Raw genomic sequence first — 23,361 nt, 5'->3', positions numbered from 1 at the left:
TTCATTACCTATCTTATGAAATAACACTAGCTCTTGATATATTCTTTTCTACAAACCTTTAACAATAATTGAAACGTTTTTTTTTAAATTGAATTCAATGCCTTTTCTGCCGCAATGCCGCAGCCTCAGCCCCAGCCCCAGCCTTTTCATCCCAGCCTCTCCCAGTGTATCCTAGCCTCTCCCAGTCCATCCCAGCCTCTCTCAGTGCATTCCAGCCTCTCCCAGTCCATCCCAGCCTCTCCCAGTCCATCCCAGCCTCTCTCAGTGCATTCCAGCCTCTCCCAGTCCATCCCAGCCTCTCCCAGTCCATCCCAGCCTCTCCCAGTGCATCCTAGACTCTCCCAGTCCATCCCAGCCTCTCCCAGTCCATCCCAGCCTCTCCCAGTGCATTTCAGCCTCTCCCAGTGCATTCCAGCCTCTCCCAGTCCATCCCAGCCTCTCCCAGTGCATCCTAGCTTCTCCCAGTCCATCCCAGCCTCTCTCAGTGCATTCCAGCCTCTCCCAGTCCATCCCAGCCTCTCCCAGTGATAATAAAGCAATTTGGATTTAGGAAAGGGAGATTGTGTTACAAACTTACTGAGTTACACTTAGATCTATAGAAAACTGTTATCAAATGGCATATAACATTTTATGTTATATGCCATAATTTATTATGGCATATAACAGATTATTATTACAGATGCCATTTCTTAAAGAAATGGCATCGTTTTTTTTTTTTTTTTTTTTTTATTATTCTCTTTCTCTCTCTCCCTCCCTAAGGCAGTGCTCCTCTTACAAAGAAAAAATAAATAATTAAATAAAATAATTAATTTACAAATCAAGGGCTGGATTTGTGTCTGTGGAGGCCTGTGAGCAGCCTGAGTGTGGAGGCCATCTACCTGAAATATTTATATTAATATTTTTGTATCTGTATTCCATGCAGTTTTTAATACATATAATATATTATAGTGAAAGGAACATATTTATTTAGTGTAAATGAAACAAGTGGTTATTTTGATAGTAATAAAAAAAATATTTAGTTCATAGAAAACTAGTGTTTGATTAATTTAAGTTTCTTTCACTTACAGAATATTTATGTGGGAGACTCCTCAGATTGTGGAGACCCCAGATTGTGGAGGCTCCTGGGCAGCTGGTCTTTTTGTGGACTCCTAAATCTGGCACTGAACAAAATTCTCTCTCTCTCTCTCTCTCTCTCTCTCTCTCTCTCTCTCTCTCTCTCTCTCTCTCTCTCTCTCTCTCTCTCTCTCTCTCTCTCTCTCTCTCTCTCTCTCTCTCTCTCTCTCTCTCTCTCTCTCTCTCTCTCTCTCTCTCTCTCTCTCTCTCTCTCTCTCTCTCTCTCTGTCTCTCTCTCTCTGTCTCTCTCTCTCTCTCTCTCTCTCTCTCTCTCTCTCTCTCTCTCTCTCTCTCTCTCTCTCTCTCTCTCTCTCTCTCTCTCTCTCTCTCTCTCTCTCTCTCTCTCTCTCTCTCTCTCTCTCTCTCTCTCTCTCTCTCTCTCTCTCTCTCTCTCTCTCTCTCTCTCTCTCTCTCTCTCTCTCTCTCTCTCTCTCTCTCTCTCTCTCTCTCTCTCTCTCTCTCTCTCTCTCTCTCTCTCTCTCTCTCTCTCTCTCTCTCTCTCTCTCTCTCTCTCTCTCTCTCTCTCTCTCTCTCTCTCTCTCTCTCTCTCTCTCTCTCTCTCTCTCTCTCTCTCTCTCTCTCTCTCTCTCTCTCTCTCTCTCTCTCTCTCTCTCTCTCTCTCTCTCTCTCTCTCTCTCTCTCTCTCTCTCTCTCTCTCTCTCTCTCTCTCTCTCTCTCTCTCTCTCTCTCTCTCTCTCTCTCTCTCTCTCTCTCTCTCTCTCTCTCTCTCTCTCTCTCTCTCTCTCTCTCTCTCTCTCTCTCTCTCTCTCTCTCTCTCTCTCTCTCTCTCTCTCTCTCTCTCTCTCTCTCTCTCTCTCTCTCTCTCTCTCTCTCTCTCTCTCTCTCTCTCTCTCTCTCTCTCTCTCTCTCTCTCTCTCTCTCTCTCTCTCTCTCTCTCTCTCTCTCTCTCTCTCTCTCTCTCTCTCTCTCTCTCTCTCTCTCTCCTCAACTCTCAACCACTGGATGGTATATCAGTTCACACAGCAAGAAGCCAAGGACCCACCGAGGCTGTCACTTGGAAGAGGTCATTGTTGTTGCATCCAGCATCCCAGCCTGACTGCCTAGACAGGTCCCACAGGTTGCTGAATGGCAGAGGTGCAGGCTGCTCCACAGCAAGATGTGAGACCAGTGTGGCAGAGTATGATGTGTACACAATGAGGGACACACTGTAGCCAACCCAGTAGATTACCCGTGCTGCAGTGCTGATTGGGTAGGTGTTGGAGCCTGCAGGAGGAAGAGGAGGAGGGAAAGATGCCATGAAAAGGCAATTTTAAGACATGGAGGATGATGCAAAGGCAATTTAAAATCTTTGAAAGTAACACATCTTTTTAAATTTAAAAATGTAGAAAAGACCATTTTAAAATGTTTCAGAGATGAAAATGCAATTTAAGAGTTTTTCTCATCATTTCTAAAAGATTTATATCTCATATCTTACTAAGAAAACTGTTGATATCATCATATGAAGAGAACTACTGATAAAATTAAATACATTACTTGATATCCATATCAGTCATATTAACACCACTTGCTTATATTGCTCATGCCAGAACTAATTCAAGTTAATATCAGCTCAATTATGAAAATACACCAGGTATCATGTAAAGTTTCCCAGTTTTAAATCTATCCTTTAATAACTGTCTTTCTGTATTCCCATCTTATCAAACATTAAACACCACTACCCTTGCATTCAACTTAGTCTCATACCCCAACAGGTCCTCACCCTGCTGTAGGAGGGCTGGCAACATGTACCAGCCGTCTTACCAAACACTAAATGCTCCAACACTTGAACTGACCAGTCTTACACCTCAACAGGTCCTCACCTTGTTGTAGGAGAGCTGACAACATGTACCAGCCAGCAGCAACTCCCATGCTAACAGGCTTCTCCCCCGTGGGTATGTAGCACCTCTGGAGTCGCTCGATGAAGAAGAGGATGCTGGCGAGGCCTGTCGTGTTAGCCGGGATGCGCCGGTACAGAGCTGTGTCCGTTGGGGTTGTGTAGGCAAGCATCTTCTTGGCAAGGTCCTCGTAGGTGGCCGCAAACAGTTTACGGCTGTGGGATGAGAACTTGTCTTGTGAATGTGACGTTGGGGTGAGTGTTAATCTGATTTTGTGTTACTATGTTCTGTGGGGAGTGGGTGTTAATGTGATTTTTTGTTAACTGAATGCTGTGTCTGACCTCCTGAGGTGTAGTATGGTGGGCCACAAGATTGTCCCTTTCCACTAGGGGCTGACAGATGATATTAAGAGTGTGAATGTGTGTGTGGTGTTAACGTGCTGGAGTGTGCACAGCCAGGAGTGTTTGGGGAATGAAAATAAAAGGAGTTATGGATGTTTAAAAATGCATCTTTTGAGAGCTAAGTATACAAGAAAGTTGGTGTGTTTGGGGAATGAGTAAACAATGAAGAAATGTTTTGAGGAACTGGGTGTGCAGAGGCAGGAGTGTTTGGAGAATGAGAATACAGGAAGACAGGAATGATTTGGGAATAAGTGTACAAGAAAGGAGTGTTTGAGTGACAATATATAAGGAAGAGGTGTTTTGAAAATGAGAGTACAAGGAATGAGCATTTTGGGAGTTAATATACAAGGAAGCAAGTATTTAAGGGACTCAAGTATACAAGATTATTTTCCTGTCATATGTCATTATACAGTGTTTTTCTTTGTTATATACATCATTCCCTTTCACTTTTCATATCTTGTGTTCTCGTCATTCTGATGTAATGTTACAGATAGAGAATGTTTGGTGTCAAATTTTCACTAATTTCATATGTGTATAAACTTTCATTTACTTGACTTTTTTTTTTACTATTACTACTATATTTGCTTGCTTTTTAAACAAGTCTTTTCTTTCAGAGGAGGGAAGCACAGGGGAGGAGGAGGACGAGGAGGAAGAGAGTGAAGAGTCACAAGAGGAGGAGGAAGGTGGAAAGAAAGAGGAAGGAGAGGAGGAGGAGGAGGAGGAGGAGGAGGAAGATGGAGAAGGAAAGGAGAAAGATAAGAAGGAAGGCAATGTAGAATGGAGGCGTCCTTGGTTTATGTTCAGTAAAGCCCCGTATTCTTGTCATGGCAATGTAGAATGGAGGCGTCCTTGGTTTATGTTCAGTAAAGCCCTGTATTCTTGTCATGGCAATGTAGAATGGAGACGTCATTGGTCACATACTGTTCTAATGTATGTGCACTTGCCACGCTGTTCACCAGGCAAAAGGCGTTGCAGAAAGAGCGCGAGATCACTGTGTTGTGGGAGAAGACAGAGTCCCTTAGTGGTCAGCTGGTGACGGTCCACAACCACAGCCACTTTGAAGAGAATGGCCTGAGCCACGACCACCTTGCTCAAGAAAATATCACGTTGACAGAGCTGATTAAACAACTAGAAGATAAGCTCAAACTTTCAAAGGTACCACAAGTGTCTTTGTATATTAGTTTGGTTTACTTTGTAAGATTAATCATTACTGAAAACAATACATGGAGTACGTGAGGTTGTGTGTTTGTTTATGCATGGAGACAGTTTCCTTAAAAATGGGTGGAGAGTACTATGGTGCTTTAGATGTGGAAGGATGAGTGGAAGGAATGCTTGGAGTGTGCAAGGCTCAAGTGTATGCAGAAGAGCACTGACAGGAGTGTGAGGACTACTCTGTCATGACCGTGTCTTTAAGACATGAACAAATGATGCAGTGTTGGAATCATGAAGGTGTAAAAATGCAGGATATGGATGGGATGCTACATCAGCAGCTTTTGTCATTAAGGGTGGTAAAGTGAAAGATTTGTTAATCACTTTGGTCTTTAGTTGATGCTTCTGGTGAGGCTTTCCTGTTTAAACTTGGCATAATATATATAAAATGATGTGGCATGTTAAACAAGTTAACTTACTGCCTTCTTGTGTCTTTCACAGATAGAAATAAAAAACATCACAAGACAGAATAGTGAGCTGCATGCACTTATCACAGAGTATAAAGTCACTCCCTCAGAGGAAAAAGACAAGGATGGCATGTCTTCATGTGAGAACTCAGAAGCTAAATGTGAGCTACCATCCACATGAATATATATTTGTATATCAAACTGACATTCTCCTTGGAGGGAGGATTTCCAAAGTGCACACACACACACACACACACACACACACACACACACACACACACACACACACACACACACACACACACACACACACACACACACACACATCTCTGCATCAGGACTCAACAGCCAGACTGATAAACAATTACTTCACCCAAGATGATCAGCTGATAGGATTAGCTGTGGATGAGCCTCCTGTGGTGACTAGGAGTACAAAAGCCAGCAGCTAATTTTGGGAGCTGCCAGTCATCATGGTCCTGGTGTCTGAGGTGCTGCTTTTGCATTTTCCCAGTCATGGGTGGAGGCCACATCACATTTATTCATTCACAGTTGCTCTTAGTTATCTCTGTTACAAGTTTAAATTTTTCCTGGCTCCACAGACATTTCTGGTGCATCTAACCCTCTCTCCATTGCCCTTCTATTTCCCTTAGTCTTATACCCACTTCTTACATTACGTCTAATTACTTCCATTGGTCATTCTTGGCTGGCCCTCTGTTGCATCAATTTTTCACCTCCAGGTACAGATACCAAGGGGAAATTGCTGGGTCAAGTGGCTACACTGACATCTGAGGTTAGCAGGTTGGAGAGTGAGTGCAGCAGTCTTCAGGTTCAGCTAGACTGTGAGAGGGATAAGTATAACAAACTGCTGGGAGAATCTCTTGCTCATGAAAAGTTGTCTGAAGATGTCATAACTGAACCAAAAGGTAAGAAAGTTTATATTCTCTAATAATAAAGCAAATAATTTTTCCTCACTGTTGCTCAATTTTTTGAATTAATAACAAAATAAAAGCATTGTTATTGGATTTGTTTATTGAGGCTGTATTAAGAAAAGTTGAGAGAAACAAACTTATTGTTTTATCAGGAGAAACAACAGGATTGGGAGGAACTGAGCTTTAACAGAAGCTGCAACAACTGCAGGAGGCTCACAGGGTCCTGGAGAGCAGGTTAACTTGCAGCATGAAGGAGGTGGCAGATTAGTGATTTCTGCTGCATCTCACACACTTCTTATTCAATTGCTTGCAGGTTAGTGATCTCTGCTGCATCTCACACACTTCTTATTCAATTGCTGGCAGGTTAGTGATCTCTGCTGCATCTCAAACGGTTCTTATTCAGGTGTTGACCAAAGTACTAAGCCTTCATATCATTACCTTGCTCTGTGATGGAGGCTACACCATCTGGCATCTAGCTGAGATTTAATGTTGCAGTAAAGCTTCCATATGAGTTCATGTAGAGCAAAATGTTTTCAAATGCCAGGGAAGTAGTGTAATGTAACCTTCCAGAGAAATCTATCCCTCATTTATTAGTTAACAGGAGTGTTTAATGTACTTAATGTGATTAGCCAGGATCAAGGGTCAACTTCTTCACTGACCATTTACTCTCAGGTGATGTATCTGTCCTCCATGAGTCACCAGAGACACATAAGGTGTTGTAAGTGAAATTTCATCTATTAGATTTATTCAAAATGTGAATTAACACAGTTGTTTCCTGCAGGATTTGATATCAAAGCTGGTGCAGGAAAAGGAAGCAGATCATGACCTTCAGCAGCTCGAGAAGATAAGCAGCGTCCTTATATATATGTTATATAAATATGTTCCTTTCACTATAATATATTATATGTATTAAAAACTGCATGGAATACTACTGTATTCCATGCACTTTGTATTCCATGTATTCCAGCCACTCAGTCTCCTACTGAGTGGCTGGGGTTTTCCAAAAGTGAGGGTTGGTGTTCTATACCATACCATGTGCCCTGTTTGTATTCCTTCTCTATCCTCTGTATTATATTCTATGTAAAGATGGTGCTAGGGTGGGATCTACTTCTTATTCCCTAAAAGTGATGAGGAGTGACACTGGGCAGCATTAATTTGCTCCTTAGAGATGGCTGGGTTCCTGTGGATGAGTGGGCCATGCTGTGCTTTGTCAAGGATGGTGTTTGGTATTGTGATGACTCTTGCCACAATCAAGTGTCTCCCACAGAGTAGTGGAGTACCTATGTATGGTGTTGACCCAAGCTGTCCAGGTCTCATCCAATGCCTTAATATGATTTAGATGATCAAAATGGTTTAACTCACCATTTAATCAGCTGACTGATTTGAATGGAGAAGTATGTAATGTGTTGTAGCCTAACCATCCCTGCCAGCATGGTCAGACTCTTGGTAGTAACCTGAAATGCTCCTAGGTAGTGAGTATCATTGCACATAATGATCTTTACTTTGTCAGTAATTCAATGATACTGAATATTACTCTACTGGATTTTGCTCAGCACTGCTTGGTAACTTTTGGCCATAATCCCAGGTCTGGAATGATATGAAGCCATGTTTTTACATTCCATATGAGACAGGCAAGCACTATGCTTTGCCTGACTGATACCTCTACTTTGCATTTATGACCCCAGGTAGTTCATCTCTCTCTCTCTCTCTCTCTCTCTCTCTCTCTCTCTCTCTCTCTCTCTCTCTCTCTCTCTCTCTCTCTCTCTCTCTCTCTCTCTCTCTCTCTCTCTCTCTCTCTCTCTCTCTGTTTGGAATTATACTGTATATTAGGAAATATCATTAAAGAGTGTGTGTGTAAAAAGTGTTTGCATTATTGTGCATTTGATGTTGGTTTCATGATTTATAAAGATTGCTATTTTTAATAAAGTTATTGAAATTGTTATTGAGTGTTTGTATTGAACTCATTAGCTTTGTAATAGTGTGCGTCTCATCATGCATTCATTAATGATGTAGAGTGGAAATGTCCACTCCTATCATGCATAATATCAATGCATTATTGGTTTATGTTGTTATTTGTGTATAAATTGTAAAGTTATGCCAGTCTATTTTAGTACAAACTAAATATCAGCTGGAAGAGAGGACAGGTAATGGCACACTAAAACACAGGAAGGGACAATGATATAACCATCCAATTTAACAATACACAGAGCAAGAAGAATGAGAAAGCAATAAAAATGGATTATTTAATGGATGATTAATAGACCCTCATTTGTAATGTTATTTCAGGCAAGAATATTAAAAGAGACAGCTGGCTTGCCCTTTGTACTTGTTCAGCTTGCCCTTAGCACTTGTTCATACATGACAGAATGAGAGATCTATGGGTGGGGGTGACACCTGGAAATGGGTATGATTCATGAAGGGATTGATTGATTGGTTGACTGACTGATTAAGAAAAAAACGTAGCAGTGGAGGGTGGGGGGGGGGAAGGCGCCCCCAACTTTCCAGTCATATATGGCGTGGAAGGGACAATACCAGCAAAGAAAAATATGAGAAAATGCATAATTTACTACAAAACCCAAAATGCGAAATAAAACCTTGCCAAATTGAACCTTCCCACGAAGGTAATGAATGGAGTTTTGATGCAATGAGCCACAGTTACTTAAAACACTCAACAAATATAACACCTGCCAAAAAAATAAAATAAATAAATAAAATCAATCAATAAATAAAGATAAAAACGCGAGAAAACCTTTAAATTATCACAACGCGAAATATACACACACGCTAAACTGGATGCGTCATTAATTAATATCCCCCAATAGTTTATAGCCCCTCCCCTATTCATTGCTCCCCCCTCCCTGCCTTGAGGAACACCTTCACTTATGGCCTGCTGTTGGGTCAGATTTGAGCCATTTTAACCTCGAATTACATACAATACATACATACATATCGTCTCCTTGCAATAATTATAATAGTCTTCCTGGCTTAATTTTTGTTTATTCATTATTCCTTATGTATTTATTAATTATTTGTCATTTGTCTAATTCCTTGTTTTATTTAGCCTCGGTATTTAACTAAGCATTTTTTTTTTTTTTCACTTTCTGACTGTGGCCCTTGCAATGAATGGCTTAATTGTTTATTTACTGTTCCTTACGTGTTTATTGATTATATGTGAGTTATTTATTTGATATTCATGATTTTTTTTTTAACTTCGTATTTCTTTATATGATAGTTTTATCTTTTCGTGTTTTCTGGCTTAAGTTTTGTTTATTACTCCTTGTTTGTGTTATTAGGTGTGTCATTAATTATTTGTCTTATTTCTCGTAGTTTAATGGATTTTTTAGCACTTTAATTATTAGAGTTCCTCACCAGTCATTTTATTCGATAGAGAGAGAGAGAGAGAGAGAGAGAGAGAGAGAGAGAGAGAGAGAGAGAGAGAGAGAGAGAGAGAGAGAGTCTAAATGAATGATAAAAAAAATAATAATCAGTTACAGTATTTTATTTATAAACAAGAACAATTCATGATAATAATAATAATAATACTAATAATAATAATAATAATAATAATAATAATAATATTTAAATACAAGGAGGAAAATGTGTAATAATAATAATAATAATAATAATAATAATGATAATAATAATAATAATAATAATAACAATAACTGCTTTTATCTTACTCACACAGATAAATAGTTTTATAAATAGTTTATTGACCATAAACATTGTGTACATACACACAAAATTAAATAGAACAGATAAAAATTTCAAAATGTAGTCAGTGACACACAGAAGACTGGTGACAAAACCTACTAAAGCCCATTAAATGATTGGGTGTCTCAAGTTTCCACATCATCAGTGGAACACTGCTTCTGAGCACTCAGGGATGGACAAGCTTTTCATGGCTTGTGTGAATGGAGACAAGACGTGTAGGGGATTTATTTGTTGTTTTTTCTTGTCCTACTCTCTCTTCCTCCCTCTTGACTCTTCCTTTGCTTCATCCTTTCTCTCTCTCTCTCTCTCTGGACTTTTCAGACATAGCTCCTTATGATTTTTTGGCAATCCCAAACCTGTTGACAGTATCCTTATCTGAGAGCCAAGGAGACCATGCAGAATGTGGCAGCATACCTATCATTGGTTGCAGAAGCATTTGAGCAGTGGAGTGATGGATGATTGTAGGAATGTGGTGGCATTGCTATCCACCATGACATTCATCCACATAACAGAACCATCTCACATGGTGCATTCAGCCTCAGGGAGAGGAACCTCTGTAGCCTTGGGCAGTAGCCCTTGGTCAGGTTTGCTCCAGAGTCAAACCTGCTTACCATCCGAGAATACCTTGGGGAGGAATGAGGAAGCCTTTTGCTCTGAACCCATGAAAATTGTTCAACCCTATAAGGGAAAAATATGAATGTTGAACAAATTGATGAGAAATGGAAGGATTAATGGGCTAAGTGTGTTGGATTACAGAGGGCTTTCTTTGAAGGACATTTTGAATGATACCATAATTTTGGCCCTTAGCCCAAGGTTGGATACTTCTGAACCGTTCTTGCATTTTTAAGCTAAGTAATATAAAATGCTCAATTAACAAAGGAAGGATAATGAAAAGATAAAACAAATCAGGAATTATATCAATTCATAGCTTTATCATAGTTCTAAGTCATAAATACTACAAAAATTAGTCAATCTCTTCAGAAATAATTAAAAGATAAGCTTTAATAATAAAAAGTATGTATAAATAGATGAAATGTTGTCACCTTGTTGTAAAGTTGAAATTAACAACATATACTGTGTGATTGTGACTAAGTACAAAATTGAAATGTGATTGGAGAAGGATAAAAGTTTTTCATTTGTTTCAGGCAAGAGGTGTGGTTAAGCAAATAGTGAGTCTGTAGGCTGTAGAGAGAGAGAGAGAGAGAGAGAGAGAGAGAGAGAGAGAGAGAGAGAGAGAGAGAGAGAGAGAGAGAGAGAGAGAGAGAGAGAGAGAGAGAGAGAGAGAGAGAGAGAGAGAGAGAGAGAGAGAGAGAGAGAGAGAGAGAGAGAGAGAGAGAGAGAGAGAGAGAGAGAGAGAGAGAGAGAGAGAGAGAGAGAGAGAGAGAGGAGAGGAGGAGGAGGAGGAGGAGGAGGAGGAGGAGGAGGAGGAGGAGGAGGAGGAGGAGGAGGAGGAGGAGGAGGAGGAGGAGGAGCAGCCTCAAGGTACGCGATCTTTAAGAACTCCCAAAAAAGCTGTTCCTCCTCCTCCTCCTCCTCCTCCGGCCATGCCTCCTGCTGAACTAGAGCAAGGGAGGGTATCTCCTGCTTAGCCTTCCTCCTCCTCCTCCTCTTCCTCCTCCTGCTGCTCCTCCTCCTCCTCCTCCTCCTCCTCCTTCCTGCTTATTCTTGCTTTCCTCTCCAGCTTAATGTGATTATTTTTCTTCTTCTTCCTCCTCCTCCTCCTTTTCTTCCTCCTCTTTCTCCTTCTCTTCTTCTTCCTCCTTTTCTTCTTCTTCTTCCTCTTTATTCCATCTGCTTATTCTAATTTTCTTGTTTTCTACTCATTTTCTCCTCCTCCTCCTCCTCCTCCTCCATTTCCTGCATTCTTCCTACAGTTACTTTCTCAGCAGACGCAAGGTAGGCAATGCCTGTCAGTGTCCGGCCTCTACAAATCTTCTCCAAAGGTCTCTATCCATGAAATCCTCATCTCTGGTTATTTCTTGTAGATTTCTTCCTCTTCGTTCAGTAGCTTCTTCAACTCCCTGCATCCATCGCTTCCTAGGTCGTCCCACCGGCCTCCTGCCTAGAGGAACCCATTCCAGAAACTTCCTTGCGTATCTTGTATCTTCCATTCTTCGGACATGTCCATACCATCTCAATTTGTTCTTTTCAATTATCTTCAGTACAGATGTTATCCCTAATCTCTCTCTGGTTTCTTCATTTCTAATTCTATCAAGTCTGGTCACACCTCGGATCATTCTCAGAACTCTCATTTCTGCTGCTTGTATTTGTGAAGATGTTCTTGTTGTCACTGTCCAAGTTTCTGAAACATATAGAAGTACTGGTCTTAGTATTGTTGTAAATATTATGGTTTTAACTTTTGTTGGAATATTCTTATCTTTAAGTATGGGATACAATGCACTGACATTTGCATTGTACTTCTGTATTCTATTTAAAATTTCTATATTCTGTCTGTTTTCCTCATCGAAAAGTACTCCCAGATAACAAAATTTGTTGGTCTGCTTCAGTTTAACGTTTTCTATGTAAATATTACATTCCTCCTTTATTCTGCCAACTTTCATTATTTCTGTTTTTTGTTTGTTCATTCTCATTCCTTCCCTATTTAAAACATCATTCCATCTTGTCATGGCCTCTTGAAGATCTTGTTGGCTTCCTGTCACGACAGCGACATCGTCTGCATAGGCCAGCATGATCTCTTTATCCTCCCTTACACACACTTCCTTCAGGCATCTGTCCATGTATATAATGAATAGCAAAGGAGAGAGCATCAATTATTCAATTATTCAATTATTCCTCACACACACACACACACACACACACACACACACACACACACACACACACACACACACACACACACACACAGGTAATAACAATAATATCTACCCTATATTGTAATGCACATTTTCATAATCACCACTGAATCATCATCATCATCATCATCAATATTTTTTATCAATAATATTAACAGTATTTATATATGTACATAGCATTACTATTATTACTACACACACACACACACACACACACACACACACACACACGTACATACACTCACCTCTCGGCAGGGGTGGTGGGGAACAGGAGGAGGAGGAGGAGGAGGAGGAGGAGGAGGAGGAGGAGGAGGAGGAGGAGGAGGAGGAGGAGGAGGAGGTGGACGAGGAGGAGGAGGAGGAGGAGGAGGAGGAGGAGGAGGAGGAGGAGGAAGAGGAGGATTAACACTGTGTGAGTGACTGACAAACTGAATGACTGACTAACTCACTAACTAACTGAATGACTGACTAACTGACTGACTGAATGACTGACTAACTGACTAACTGAGTGACTGACTGACTGACTCACTGACTGATACATACATACATACAGACAGACACAAGTACACAAGAATAAAAAATAAAATACATAACTGAAAAATCATTGCAATACACAGACAGACAGACAGACCAATGACAGAAAGACAGACAGATGGAGACAAACTAAACAGATAGATAGATAGTGAAATGACCACACAAAACACACACACACACACACACACACACACACACACACACACACACACGCACCTGTTGAACATAGTAAGCTGTGGCACCAGGTTCAGACGGCCGCTCTACACAGCCTCGGACGCCTCCTGTGCCAACTCCTTGCATCGAACGAACCTGTGTAGACATGAAAGTAAGCAAGCAAGTGTTTATGGCTAATTATAATACTCAATATGCCAGTATCATCTCCAGCATCACCATCTGCTCACCACTGGGGCCTCTCCTGGGGAGAGTTAGGAGAGTGAGAGAGGGGAGGGAGAGAGAGGGAGAGGAGAGGAAGAGAGAAGGGGAGTCTTGGAGATGGTTTGGGGTGAGTCTGGGATGGTCTGGATACATTGGGAATGAGAGAGAGAGAGAGAGAGAGAGAGAGAGAGAGAGAGAGAGAGAGAGAGAGAGAGAGAGAGAGAGAGAGAGAGAGAGAGAGAGAGAGAGAGAGAGAGAGAGAGAGAGAGAGAGAGAGAGAGAGAGAGAGAGAGAGAGAGAGAGAGAGAGAGAGAGAGAGAGAGAGAGAGAGAGAGAGAGAGAGAGAGAGAGAGAGAGAGAGAGAGAGAGAGAGAGAGAGAGAGAGAGAGAGAGAGAGAGAGAGAGAGAGAGAGAGAGAGAGAGAGAGAGAGAGAGAGAGAGAGAGAGAGAGAGAGAGAGAGAGAGAGAGAGAGAGAGAGAGAGAGAGAGAGAGAGAGAGAGAGAGAGAGAGAGAGAGAGAGAGAGAGAGAGAGAGAGAGAGAGAGAGAGAGAGAGAGAGAGAGAGAGAGAGAGAGAGAGAGAGAGAGAGAGAGAGAGAGAGAGAGAGAGAGAGAGAGAGAGAGAGAGAGAGAGAGAGAGAGAGAGAGAGAGAGAGAGAGAGAGAGAGAGAGAGAGAGAGAGAGAGAGAGAGAGAGAGAGAGAGAGAGAGAGAGAGAGAGAGAGAGAGGCTGTGAAAGGCTGGAAGAGGCTGTGAGAAGTTGGGATGGACTGGAAGTCTTGGGGACAGTTTGGGGTGAGTCTGGAATGGTCTGGATACACTGGGAATGAGATAGAGTGAGAGAGAGAGGCTGTGAGTGGCTGTGAATAGCTGGGAGAGGGTGTGACAGGTTGTGAGAGGCTGAGAAAAGACAGTGAGAGGGTGGAGAAAATAATGGGAAACTGGAAAAATGAAAAGGAGAGATAGAAAGAGACACACAGGTAGACAGACACACCTGTAGGAAGGGCTCCTTAATATCCCCTTATCAGCTGGAGGGAGGGCTACAGCTAATAATCTTTTCTTCTTCCTTATCCGTGCCTCCTCCTCGTCCTCCTCTTCCTTTTCCTCCTCCACCTCGTACTCCGGAACTGGCGACCCCACCACCGGCACCTCCGACATGGCCTCCTGCGGGATGGTAAGGTAGTTAGGGAACTGTCTGAGTTAGCGTGTGTGTGTATGTTGGTTAAGTTTGGTTAAGTGTTAAATAAAGAATGGTATTTTATATTAATTTCAATATTTATCTACTTATTATCTGTATTTTGAAGATACATGTAGCATTTGAACTGTAAACCTTTGTAATTGTCTGTCTCCTGCACACCCAGCTCGTCAACACCCCTGTGCCTGCAAACGGGTCACTGAACATTAAATAAACTTGTCTCAGTCCCCTACATACACACAAGTGGCTGGCCAAACACTGCATCAACACAAACAATGGATAAACAGTGGGAATCTGCTGGTCTGAGTCCCCTACATACACACAAGTGGCTGGCCAAACACTGCATCAACACAAACAGTAAATAAACAGTGAGAATCTGCTGGTCTGAGCCCCCAAAACACACTAGTGGCTGGCCAAACACTAGATCAACACAAACAGTGAATAAACAGTGGGAATCTGCTGGTCTGAGCCCCCAAAACACACAAGTGGCTGGCCAAACACTAGATCAACACAAACAGTGGATAAACAGTGGGAATCTGCTGGTCTGAGTCCCCTACATAAACACAAGTGGCTGGCCAAACACTAGATCAACACAAACAGTGGATAAATAGTAGGAATCTGCTGGTCTGAGCCCCCAAAACACACAAGTGGTTGGCCAAACACTGCATCAACACAAACAGTGGATAAACAGTGGGAATCTGCTGGTCTGAGTCCCCTACATACACACAAGTGGCTGGCCAAACACTGCATCAACACAAACAGTGAATAAACAGTGGGAATCTGCTGGTCTGAGTCCCCTACATACACACAAGTGGCTGGCCAAACACTGCATCAACACATACAGTGGATAAACAGTGCGAATCTGCTGGTCTGAGTCCCCTACATACACACAAGTGGCTGGCCAAACACTGCATCAACACAAACAATGGATAAACAGTGGGAATCTGCTGGTCTGAGTCCCCTACATACACACAAGTGGCTGGCCAAACACTAGATCAACACAAACAGTGAATAAACAGTGGGAATCTGCTGGTCTGAGTCCCCTACATACACACAAGTGGCTGGCCAAACACTAGATCAACACAAACAGTGAATAAACAGTGAGAATCTGCTGGTCTGAGCCCCCAAAACACACTAGTGGCTGGCCAAACACTAGATCAACACAAACAGTGAATAAACAGTGGGAATCTGCTGGTCTGAGCCCCCAAAACACACAAGTGGCTGGCCAAACACTACATCAACACAAACAGTGGATAAACAGTGGGAATCTGCTGGTCTGAGTCCCCTACATAAGCACAAGTGGCTGGCCAAACACTAGATCAACACAAACAGTGGATAAATAGTAGGAATCTGCTGGTCTGAGCCCCCAAAACACACAAGTGGCTGGCCAAACACTGCATCAACACAAACAGTGGATAAACAGTGGGAATCTGCTGGTCTGAGTCCCCTACATACACACAAGTGGCTGGCCAAACACTGCATCAACACAAACAGTGAATAAACAGTGGGAATCTGCTGGTCTGAGTCCCCTACATACACACAAGTGGCTGGCCAAACACTGCATCAACACATACAGTGGATAAACAGTGGGAATCTGCTGGTCTGAGTCCCCTACATACACACAAGTGGCTGGCCAAACACTGCATCAACACAAACAATGGATAAACAGTGGGAATCTGCTGGTCTGAGTCCCCTACATACACACAAGTGGCTGGCCAAACACTAGATCAACACAAACAGTGAATAAACAGTGGGAATCTGCTGGTCTGAGCCCCCAAAACACACAAGTGGTTGGCCAAACACTGCATCAACACAAACAGTGGATAAACAGTGGGAATCTGCTGGTCTGAGTCCCCTACATAAACACAAGTGGCTGGCCAAACACTAGATCAACACAAACAGTGGATAAATAGTAGGAATCTGCTGGTCTGAGTCCCCTACATACACACAAGTGGCTGGCCAAACACTAGATCAACACAAACAGTGAATAAACAGTGAGAATCTGCTGGTCTGAGCCCCCAAAACACACTAGTGGCTGGCCAAACACTAGATCAACACAAACAGTGAATAAACAGTGGGAATCTGCTGGTCTGAGCCCCCAAAACACACAAATGGCTGGCCAAACACTACATCAACACAAACAGTGGATAAACAGTGGGAATCTGCTGGTCTGAGTCCCCTACATAAACACAAGTGGCTGGCCAAACACTAGATCAACACAAACAGTGGATAAATAGTAGGAATCTGCTGGTCTGAGCCCCCAAAACACACAAGTGGCTGGCCAAACACTGCATCAACACAAAGTGGATAAACAGTGGGAATCTGCTGGTCTGAGTCCGCTACATACACACAAGTGGCTGGCCAAATACTGCATCAACACAAACAGTGAATAAACAGTGGGAATCTGCTGGTCTGAGTCCCCTACATACACACAAGTGGCTGGCCAAACACTGCATCAACACAAACAGTGGATAAACAGTGGGAATCTGCTGGTCTGAGTCCCCTACATACACACAAGTGGCTGGCTAAACACTGCATCAACACAAACAATGGATAAACAGTGGGAATCTGCTGGTCTGAGTCCCCTACATACACACAAGTGGCTGGCCAAACACTGCATCAACACAAACAGTGAATAAACAGTGAGAATCTGCTGGTCTGAGCCCCCAAAACACACTAGTGGCTGGCCAAACACTAGATCAACACAAACAGTGAATAAACAGTGGGAATCTGCTGGTCTGAGTCCCCTACATACACACAAGTGGCTGGCTAAACACTGCATCAACACAAACAATGGATAAACAGTGGGAATCTGCTGGTCTGAGTCCCCTACATACACACAAGTGGCTGGCCAAACACTGCATCAACACAAACAGTGAATAAACAGTGAGAATCTGCTGGTCTGAGCCCCCAAAACACACTAGTGGCTGGCCAAACACTAGATCAACACAAACAGTGAATAAACAGTGGGAATCTGCTGGTCTGAGCCCCCAAAACACACAAGTGGCTGGCCAAACACTGCATCAACACAAACAGTGAATAAACAGTGGGAATCTGCTGGTCTGAGTCCCCTACATAAACACAAGTGGCTGGCCAAACACTAGATCAACACAAACAGTGAATAAACAGTGAGAATCTGCTGGTCTGAGCCCCCAAAACACACTAGTGGCTGGCCAAACACTAGATCAACACAAACAGTGAATAAACAGTGGGAATCTGCTGGTCTGAGCTCCCAAAACACACAAGTGGCTGGCCAAACACTGCATCAACACAAACAGTGGATAAACAGTGGGAATCTGCTGGTCTGAGTCCCCTACATAAACACAAGTGGCTGGCCAAACACTAGATCAACACAAACAGTGGATAAATAGTAGGAATTTGCTGGTCTGAGTCCCCTACATACACACAAGTGGCTGGCCAAACACTAGATCAACACAAACAGTGAATAAACAGTGAGAATCTGCTGGTCTGAGCCCCCAAAACACACAAGTGGCTGGCCAAACACTAGATCAACACAAACAGTGAATAAACAGTGGGAATCTGCTGGTCTGAGCCCCCAAAACACACAAGTGGCTGGCCAAACACTACATCAACACAAACAGTGGATAAACAGTGGGAATCTGCTGGTCTGAGTCCCCTACATAAACACAAGTGGCTGGCCAAACACTAGATCAACACAAACAGTGGATAAATAGTAGGAATCTGCTGGTCTGAGCCCCCAAAACACACAAGTGGCTGGCCAAACACTGCATCAACACAAACAGTGGATAAACAGTGGGAATCTGCTGGTCTGAGTCCGCTACATACACACAAGTGGCTGGCCAAATACTGCATCAACACAAACAGTGAATAAACAGTGGGAATCTGCTGGTCTGAGTCCCCTACATACACACAAGTGGCTGGCCAAACACTAGATCAACACAAACAGTGAATAAACAGTGAGAATCTGCTGGTCTGAGCCCCCAAAACACACTAGTGGCTGGCCAAACACTAGATCAACACAAACAGTGAATAAACAGTGGGAATCTGCTGGTCTGAGCCCCCAAAACACACAAATGGCTGGCCAAACACTAGATCAACACAAACAGTGGATAAACAGTGGGAATCTGCTGGTCTGAGTCCCCTACATAAACACAAGTGGCTGGCCAAACACTAGATCAACACAAACAGTGGATAAATAGTAGGAATCTGCTGGTCTGAGCCCCCAAAACACACAAGTGGCTGGCCAAACACTGCATCAACACAAACAGTGGATAAACAGTGGGAATCTGCTGGTCTGAGTCCGCTACATACACACAAGTGGCTGGCCAAATACTGCATCAACACAAACAGTGAATAAACAGTGGGAATCTGCTGGTCTGAGTCCCCTACATACACACAAGTGGCTGGCCAAACACTGCATCAACACAAACAGTGGATAAACAGTGGGAATCTGTTGGTCTGAGTCCCCTACATACACACAAGTGGCTGGCCAAACACTGCATCAACACAAACAGTGAATAAACAGTGAGAATCTGCTGGTCTAAGCCCCCAAAACACACTAGTGGCTGGCCAAACACTAGATCAACACACAGTGAATAAACAGTGGGAATCTGCTGGTCTGAGCCCCCAAAACACACAAGTGGCTGGCCAAACACTAGATCAACACAAACAGTGGATAAACAGTGGGAATCTGCTGGTCTGAGTCCCCTACATACACACAAGTGGCTGGCCAAACACTGCATCAACACAAACAGTGAATAAACAGTGGGAATCTGCTGGTCTGAGTCCCCTACATACACACAAGTGGCTGGCCAAACACTGCATCAACACAAACAGTGGATAAACAGTGGGAATCTGCTGGTCTGAGTCCCCTACATACACACAAGTGGCTGGCCAAACACTGCATCAACACAAACAGTGGATAAACAGTGGGAATCTGCTGGTCTGAGTCCCCTACATACACACAAGTGGCTGGCCAAACACTAGATCAACACAAACAGTGAATAAAACAGTGGGAATCTGCTGGTCTGAGCCCCCAAAACACACAAGTGGGTGGCCAAACCCTAGATCAACACAAACAGTGAATAAACAGTGGGAATCTGCTGGTCTGAGCCCCCAAAACACACAAGTGGCTGGCCAAACACTGCATCAACACAAACAGTGGATATAACAGTGGGAATCTGCTGGTCTGAGTCCCCTACATAAACACAAGTGGCTGGCCAAACACTAGATCAACACAAACAGTGGATAAATAGTAGGAATCTGCTGGTCTGAGCCCCCAAATCACACAAGTGGCTGGCCAAACACTGCATCAACACAAACAGTGGATAAACAGTGGGAATCTGCTGGTCTGAGTCCCCTATATACAACACAAGTGGCTGGCCAAACACTAGATCAACACAAACAGTGAATAAACAGTGGGAATCTGCTGGTCTGAGCCCCCAAAACACACAAGTGGCTGCCCAGACACTGCATCAACACAAACAGTGAATAAACAGTGGGAATCTGCTGGTCTGAGCCCCCAAAACACACTAGTGGCTGGCCAGACACTGCATAGGCACAGATGGGGAGCTGGTTTTGCCTGACAACACCCTCCAGTATTCATGTAAATTCTGGCTACCATTTGCAATTCTATTTTGGGGAGCCACACCTCAGAGAGTCTCTTTTATTGAAGTTTTGTCCCCCCCCACGGCTGGCTGGCCTACATAACAAAATAAATAGATAATGTTTTTTTTTTTGTCAGTTAGAGGACTTTTTCATCTCTACCTGTTGAAATAAGATTATCTCGGAAAGTTTAAAAATGATGCAATACTACTACTACTACTACTACTTACCCTGAACAATACCTCATCCTCAGCATCAGAGGACGGCCCCTCCCCCTCCTCACTGACTAACTGTTGTTGTTGTTGCAGTTGTTGTTGTAACAGAATCAACCTCTTCCTCTCCCTCTCTCTCTGACGTGCCTCCCTCCTGGCCTCCCTCTCTCTCCTCCTCCTCTCCTTCCTCTCCCTCCTCTCTTGCTTCTCTCTCTCTCTCTCGCTGCTGCTGCAATCTCTGGGTCCACCATGTCCACGTTGATCCTCGGGATTTGCTGCAAAAGGAGGGAGAGAGAGAGTGAGTGGTGAGTGGGAGGAGAGAGATGAGAGAGAAGGGTAAAACTATTATTGTAAGAGAGAGAGAGAGAGAGAGAGAGAGAGAGAGAGAGAGAGAGAGAGAGAGAGAGAGAGAGAGAGAGAGAGAGAGAGAGAGAGAGAGAGAGAGAGAGAGAGAGAGAGAAATATGTAGCAGTAATAATAATAATAATAATAATAATAATAATAATAATAATAATAATAATAATAATAATAATAATAATAATAATAATAATAATAATAATAATAATAATCTAAAACATTCCCTCTCTCTCTCTCTCTCTCTCTCTCTCTCTCTCTCTCTCTCTCTCTCTCTCTCTTTCTCCTAGTGCAACCTACACTCATAAATTATTTCTTGCCCCAAAAAAGCTAATTTGGAATAAGACAAACAGTAACAAGTCCGAACATAGCAGTGGATCTTAAACTCCTAGAAACTGAGGACATTACTGTATTCCAGACCTTGGCGTTTGTATACAAAGCTCTTAATACAAACACAAGAGACACGGGCTCATGATATTCAGTTAAGACAGACAGGTAACTTGAGGACACCCTTCTGCTGAACCTCCCGTGCCCAACAGAGTGTCGTCTCACGAGGAACCAAGCACTGGACCCGGCTCTCGGACACAGTTAAAAACAAACCATTACATTCCTTTAAATTACTGATAAAACCAACACTTAACAAAGTAATTATTCATTGTATTTATTAGTTTTCAAATTGTAATCAGCTCTACTATTATAAACATATGTAATTGTTTTGTAATTTGTAATAGTTATTATTATTATTATTATTATTATTTACTTTTTGTTATTGATATAATTCTTTTTTGCATGTATCTATAATTTGATTGGGTTAAAGTTATGAATTACTTACTAAATAATTATGTACTGTCTTTTTCTTTTTTTTTTCATGATAGCTGAATAAAACACTGGTCTTAAACCTTAGTGTAAAATATTCATTAGTCCACAAAGACCTTGTGCTCCATGGACTGGCCATCACATATCAGAATGTCTATATACCAGTCTGTCTGTATATATTAACACCAATATATATCATTTAATCAATCAATCACTCTGTAAGGAAAATATAGACAAATAAATACAATAACAACAGATGTATATACACTCTCTCTCTCTCTCACCTGCTGAGGAGGGAGATAAGCCAAGCCACAGCTAACCCAGGTGTGTGTGGCCCACCTCCACCTCCCATCACCCCCGCTGGCAGCACCGCAGGGGGGCAGGAGGGGGTGAGGGATGACTGGGCAGGGGTCACAGGGAGAGGGGTGGCTGGGGCAGGGGTCTGGGGCTGGGGTCGGGGGAAAGCCTGGGACTCCGACCACTTGCATGACCCGACCAACTCCAACGACTTCTGCCCCTAATACCTGCGTGTTGTCAGCTGGAACAACCTGAGAGGAAGGAGGTGCTCAGAAAGTAGTAGTAGTAGTAGTAAGATTGATTTTCTATCTCTGTCTCTCCTTTCTGTATGTAAAAAACTTTCTCTCTCTCTCTCTCTCTCTCTGCTCTCTCTCTCTCTCTCTCTTCTCTCTCTCTCTCTCTCTCTCTCTCTCTCTCTCTCTCTCACCTGTATGACATTCCCTGCCTGCACTATCATGGGGAAGTGGGGCTGCGGGGCTGAGGCATCTTGGGGCAACACCTGAAGCATGTTCCCCACTCGAATAACCCTTGTTGTGGCGGTGGTGGCAGTGGTGGTGGTGGCGTCAGTCCCCTCGGCTGCATCGTAAGGTACTGGAACTGTTGGGAGGAGGGGGTTAGTTTGGGCGGCCACGCCCCGGGGACTTAGCCTTGGGAGGAGAGCGTGCCCAAAGGGGGGCAGGGACCGGTTCTTGTAGGGGCTGCGGGCACACGCGGGAGGGCGGCCCTGGGGAGAAAGCTACTAGATTCGTTTCAAAGCATATCTAAACCTAACAGAACACTATTTACAAATAAACCCACCTGTTATAATTAGCTTGTGCAACAGTTTGAGGGCGAAGGTAAGGAGTGAGGAGCCACTGCTTACAGGGATAGCCACTGTCCCCGGGAAGGTAGCATCCTGCAGGTACATGTTGTTCCTCAAACATCAGTTTGAGTGCTGACTTATCTAGTATTCTTGCATCGTTGACTGAGCCAGGCCACCTTGCCACAATGTCAAGAATCTTATAGTGAGCATCAAATACTACTTGCACATTTATGCTGTGATAGCGTTTCCTGTTCACATATACATGTTCATCGACATGAGGAGACACAATTCTTATATGAGTGCCATCAATCACTCCCACAACACCGGGAAACTGAGTTACTTGCATGAACTCTGCCTGTTTTTGCTGCACTTCACGCTGGGTGTGAGGGAAAGCCACGAACTGGCAGATTACTTCTGGGTCAGCCAGTGCATCAATTGTCTGTGATATTGCACGGCTGATAGTGGGCTGCGTTGTTCCAAAATCATCACAACTGCACTGTTGCATTTTTCCTGTGGCTAAATATCGTAATGTGATGGCCACCATCTCAGGGGTCAAGGCTCTATTTCTTTCAGTTTTACTTTGCAGCTTGTCTCTCACTATATCAGTCACTGCAACAATACCAGCACGGTCCAATCTGAATCTTTTCAGTAACTCAGCATCGTCGTACTCAGCGAAAATATCTCTTCTCACTCTGTAGGTGCGCCGCTGACGTTGTTGTGCCGCCTTCCTGCTAACGGCTGGGTTCATCATGCTCTAAATAAATTTTCCAC

At 43.2% G+C, this 23,361-nt stretch overlaps 2 protein-coding genes and 1 long non-coding RNA gene across 4 annotated transcripts in view; 2 read left to right on the top strand and 1 right to left on the bottom strand.

Annotated features, from left to right (window-relative positions):
- Positions 1–1,265, top strand: part of LOC135098076 (uncharacterized) — a 1,694-nt gene extending 429 nt beyond the window's left edge. Inside the window, exon 3 of the long non-coding RNA XR_010266525.1 lies at positions 1,068–1,265. This is a non-coding gene — a long non-coding RNA (uncharacterized LOC135098076). The remainder of the gene's footprint in view (positions 1–1,067) is intronic.
- A 649-nt stretch (positions 1,266–1,914) lies between these two features.
- On the top strand, positions 1,915–8,141 carry LOC135098075 (uncharacterized). 2 transcript variants are annotated; one of them, XM_064000288.1, is made up of 7 exons: positions 1,915–2,323; positions 2,926–3,202; positions 3,964–4,504; positions 5,000–5,126; positions 5,703–5,888; positions 6,047–6,207; positions 6,676–8,141. In XM_064000288.1, the coding sequence occupies exons 3-6, from the start codon at positions 4,247–4,249 to the stop codon at positions 6,079–6,081; spliced, it is 606 nt and encodes a 201-aa protein (XP_063856358.1). In that variant the 5' UTR covers positions 1,915–2,323; positions 2,926–3,202; positions 3,964–4,246; the 3' UTR covers positions 6,082–6,207; positions 6,676–8,141. The 2 variants fall into 2 exon arrangements, 1 of the variants encoding a protein (XP_063856358.1); XR_010266524.1 differs by lacking the exon at positions 5,000–5,126.
- Positions 8,142–11,354: 3,213 nt separating this feature from the next.
- On the bottom strand, positions 11,355–23,361 carry LOC135098081 (putative nuclease HARBI1). The gene is made up of 7 exons (XM_064000291.1): positions 22,587–23,361; positions 22,216–22,385; positions 21,776–22,039; positions 20,340–20,596; positions 14,323–14,492; positions 13,172–13,264; positions 11,355–11,910 (listed from the first exon to the last, which is right to left on the bottom strand). Exons 1-2 carry the CDS (start codon positions 23,339–23,341, stop codon positions 22,352–22,354), a joined length of 789 nt encoding a protein of 262 aa, XP_063856361.1. The 5' UTR covers positions 23,342–23,361; the 3' UTR covers positions 11,355–11,910; positions 13,172–13,264; positions 14,323–14,492; positions 20,340–20,596; positions 21,776–22,039; positions 22,216–22,351.

The sequence above is a fragment of the Scylla paramamosain genome, unplaced genomic scaffold, assembly GCF_035594125.1.
Source record: "Scylla paramamosain isolate STU-SP2022 unplaced genomic scaffold, ASM3559412v1 Contig44, whole genome shotgun sequence".
Lineage (NCBI taxonomy): Eukaryota > Metazoa > Arthropoda > Malacostraca > Decapoda > Portunidae > Scylla > Scylla paramamosain.
Note: the sequence above shows the minus strand (reverse complement) of the source record. Positions and strands in the feature narration are given on the sequence as shown.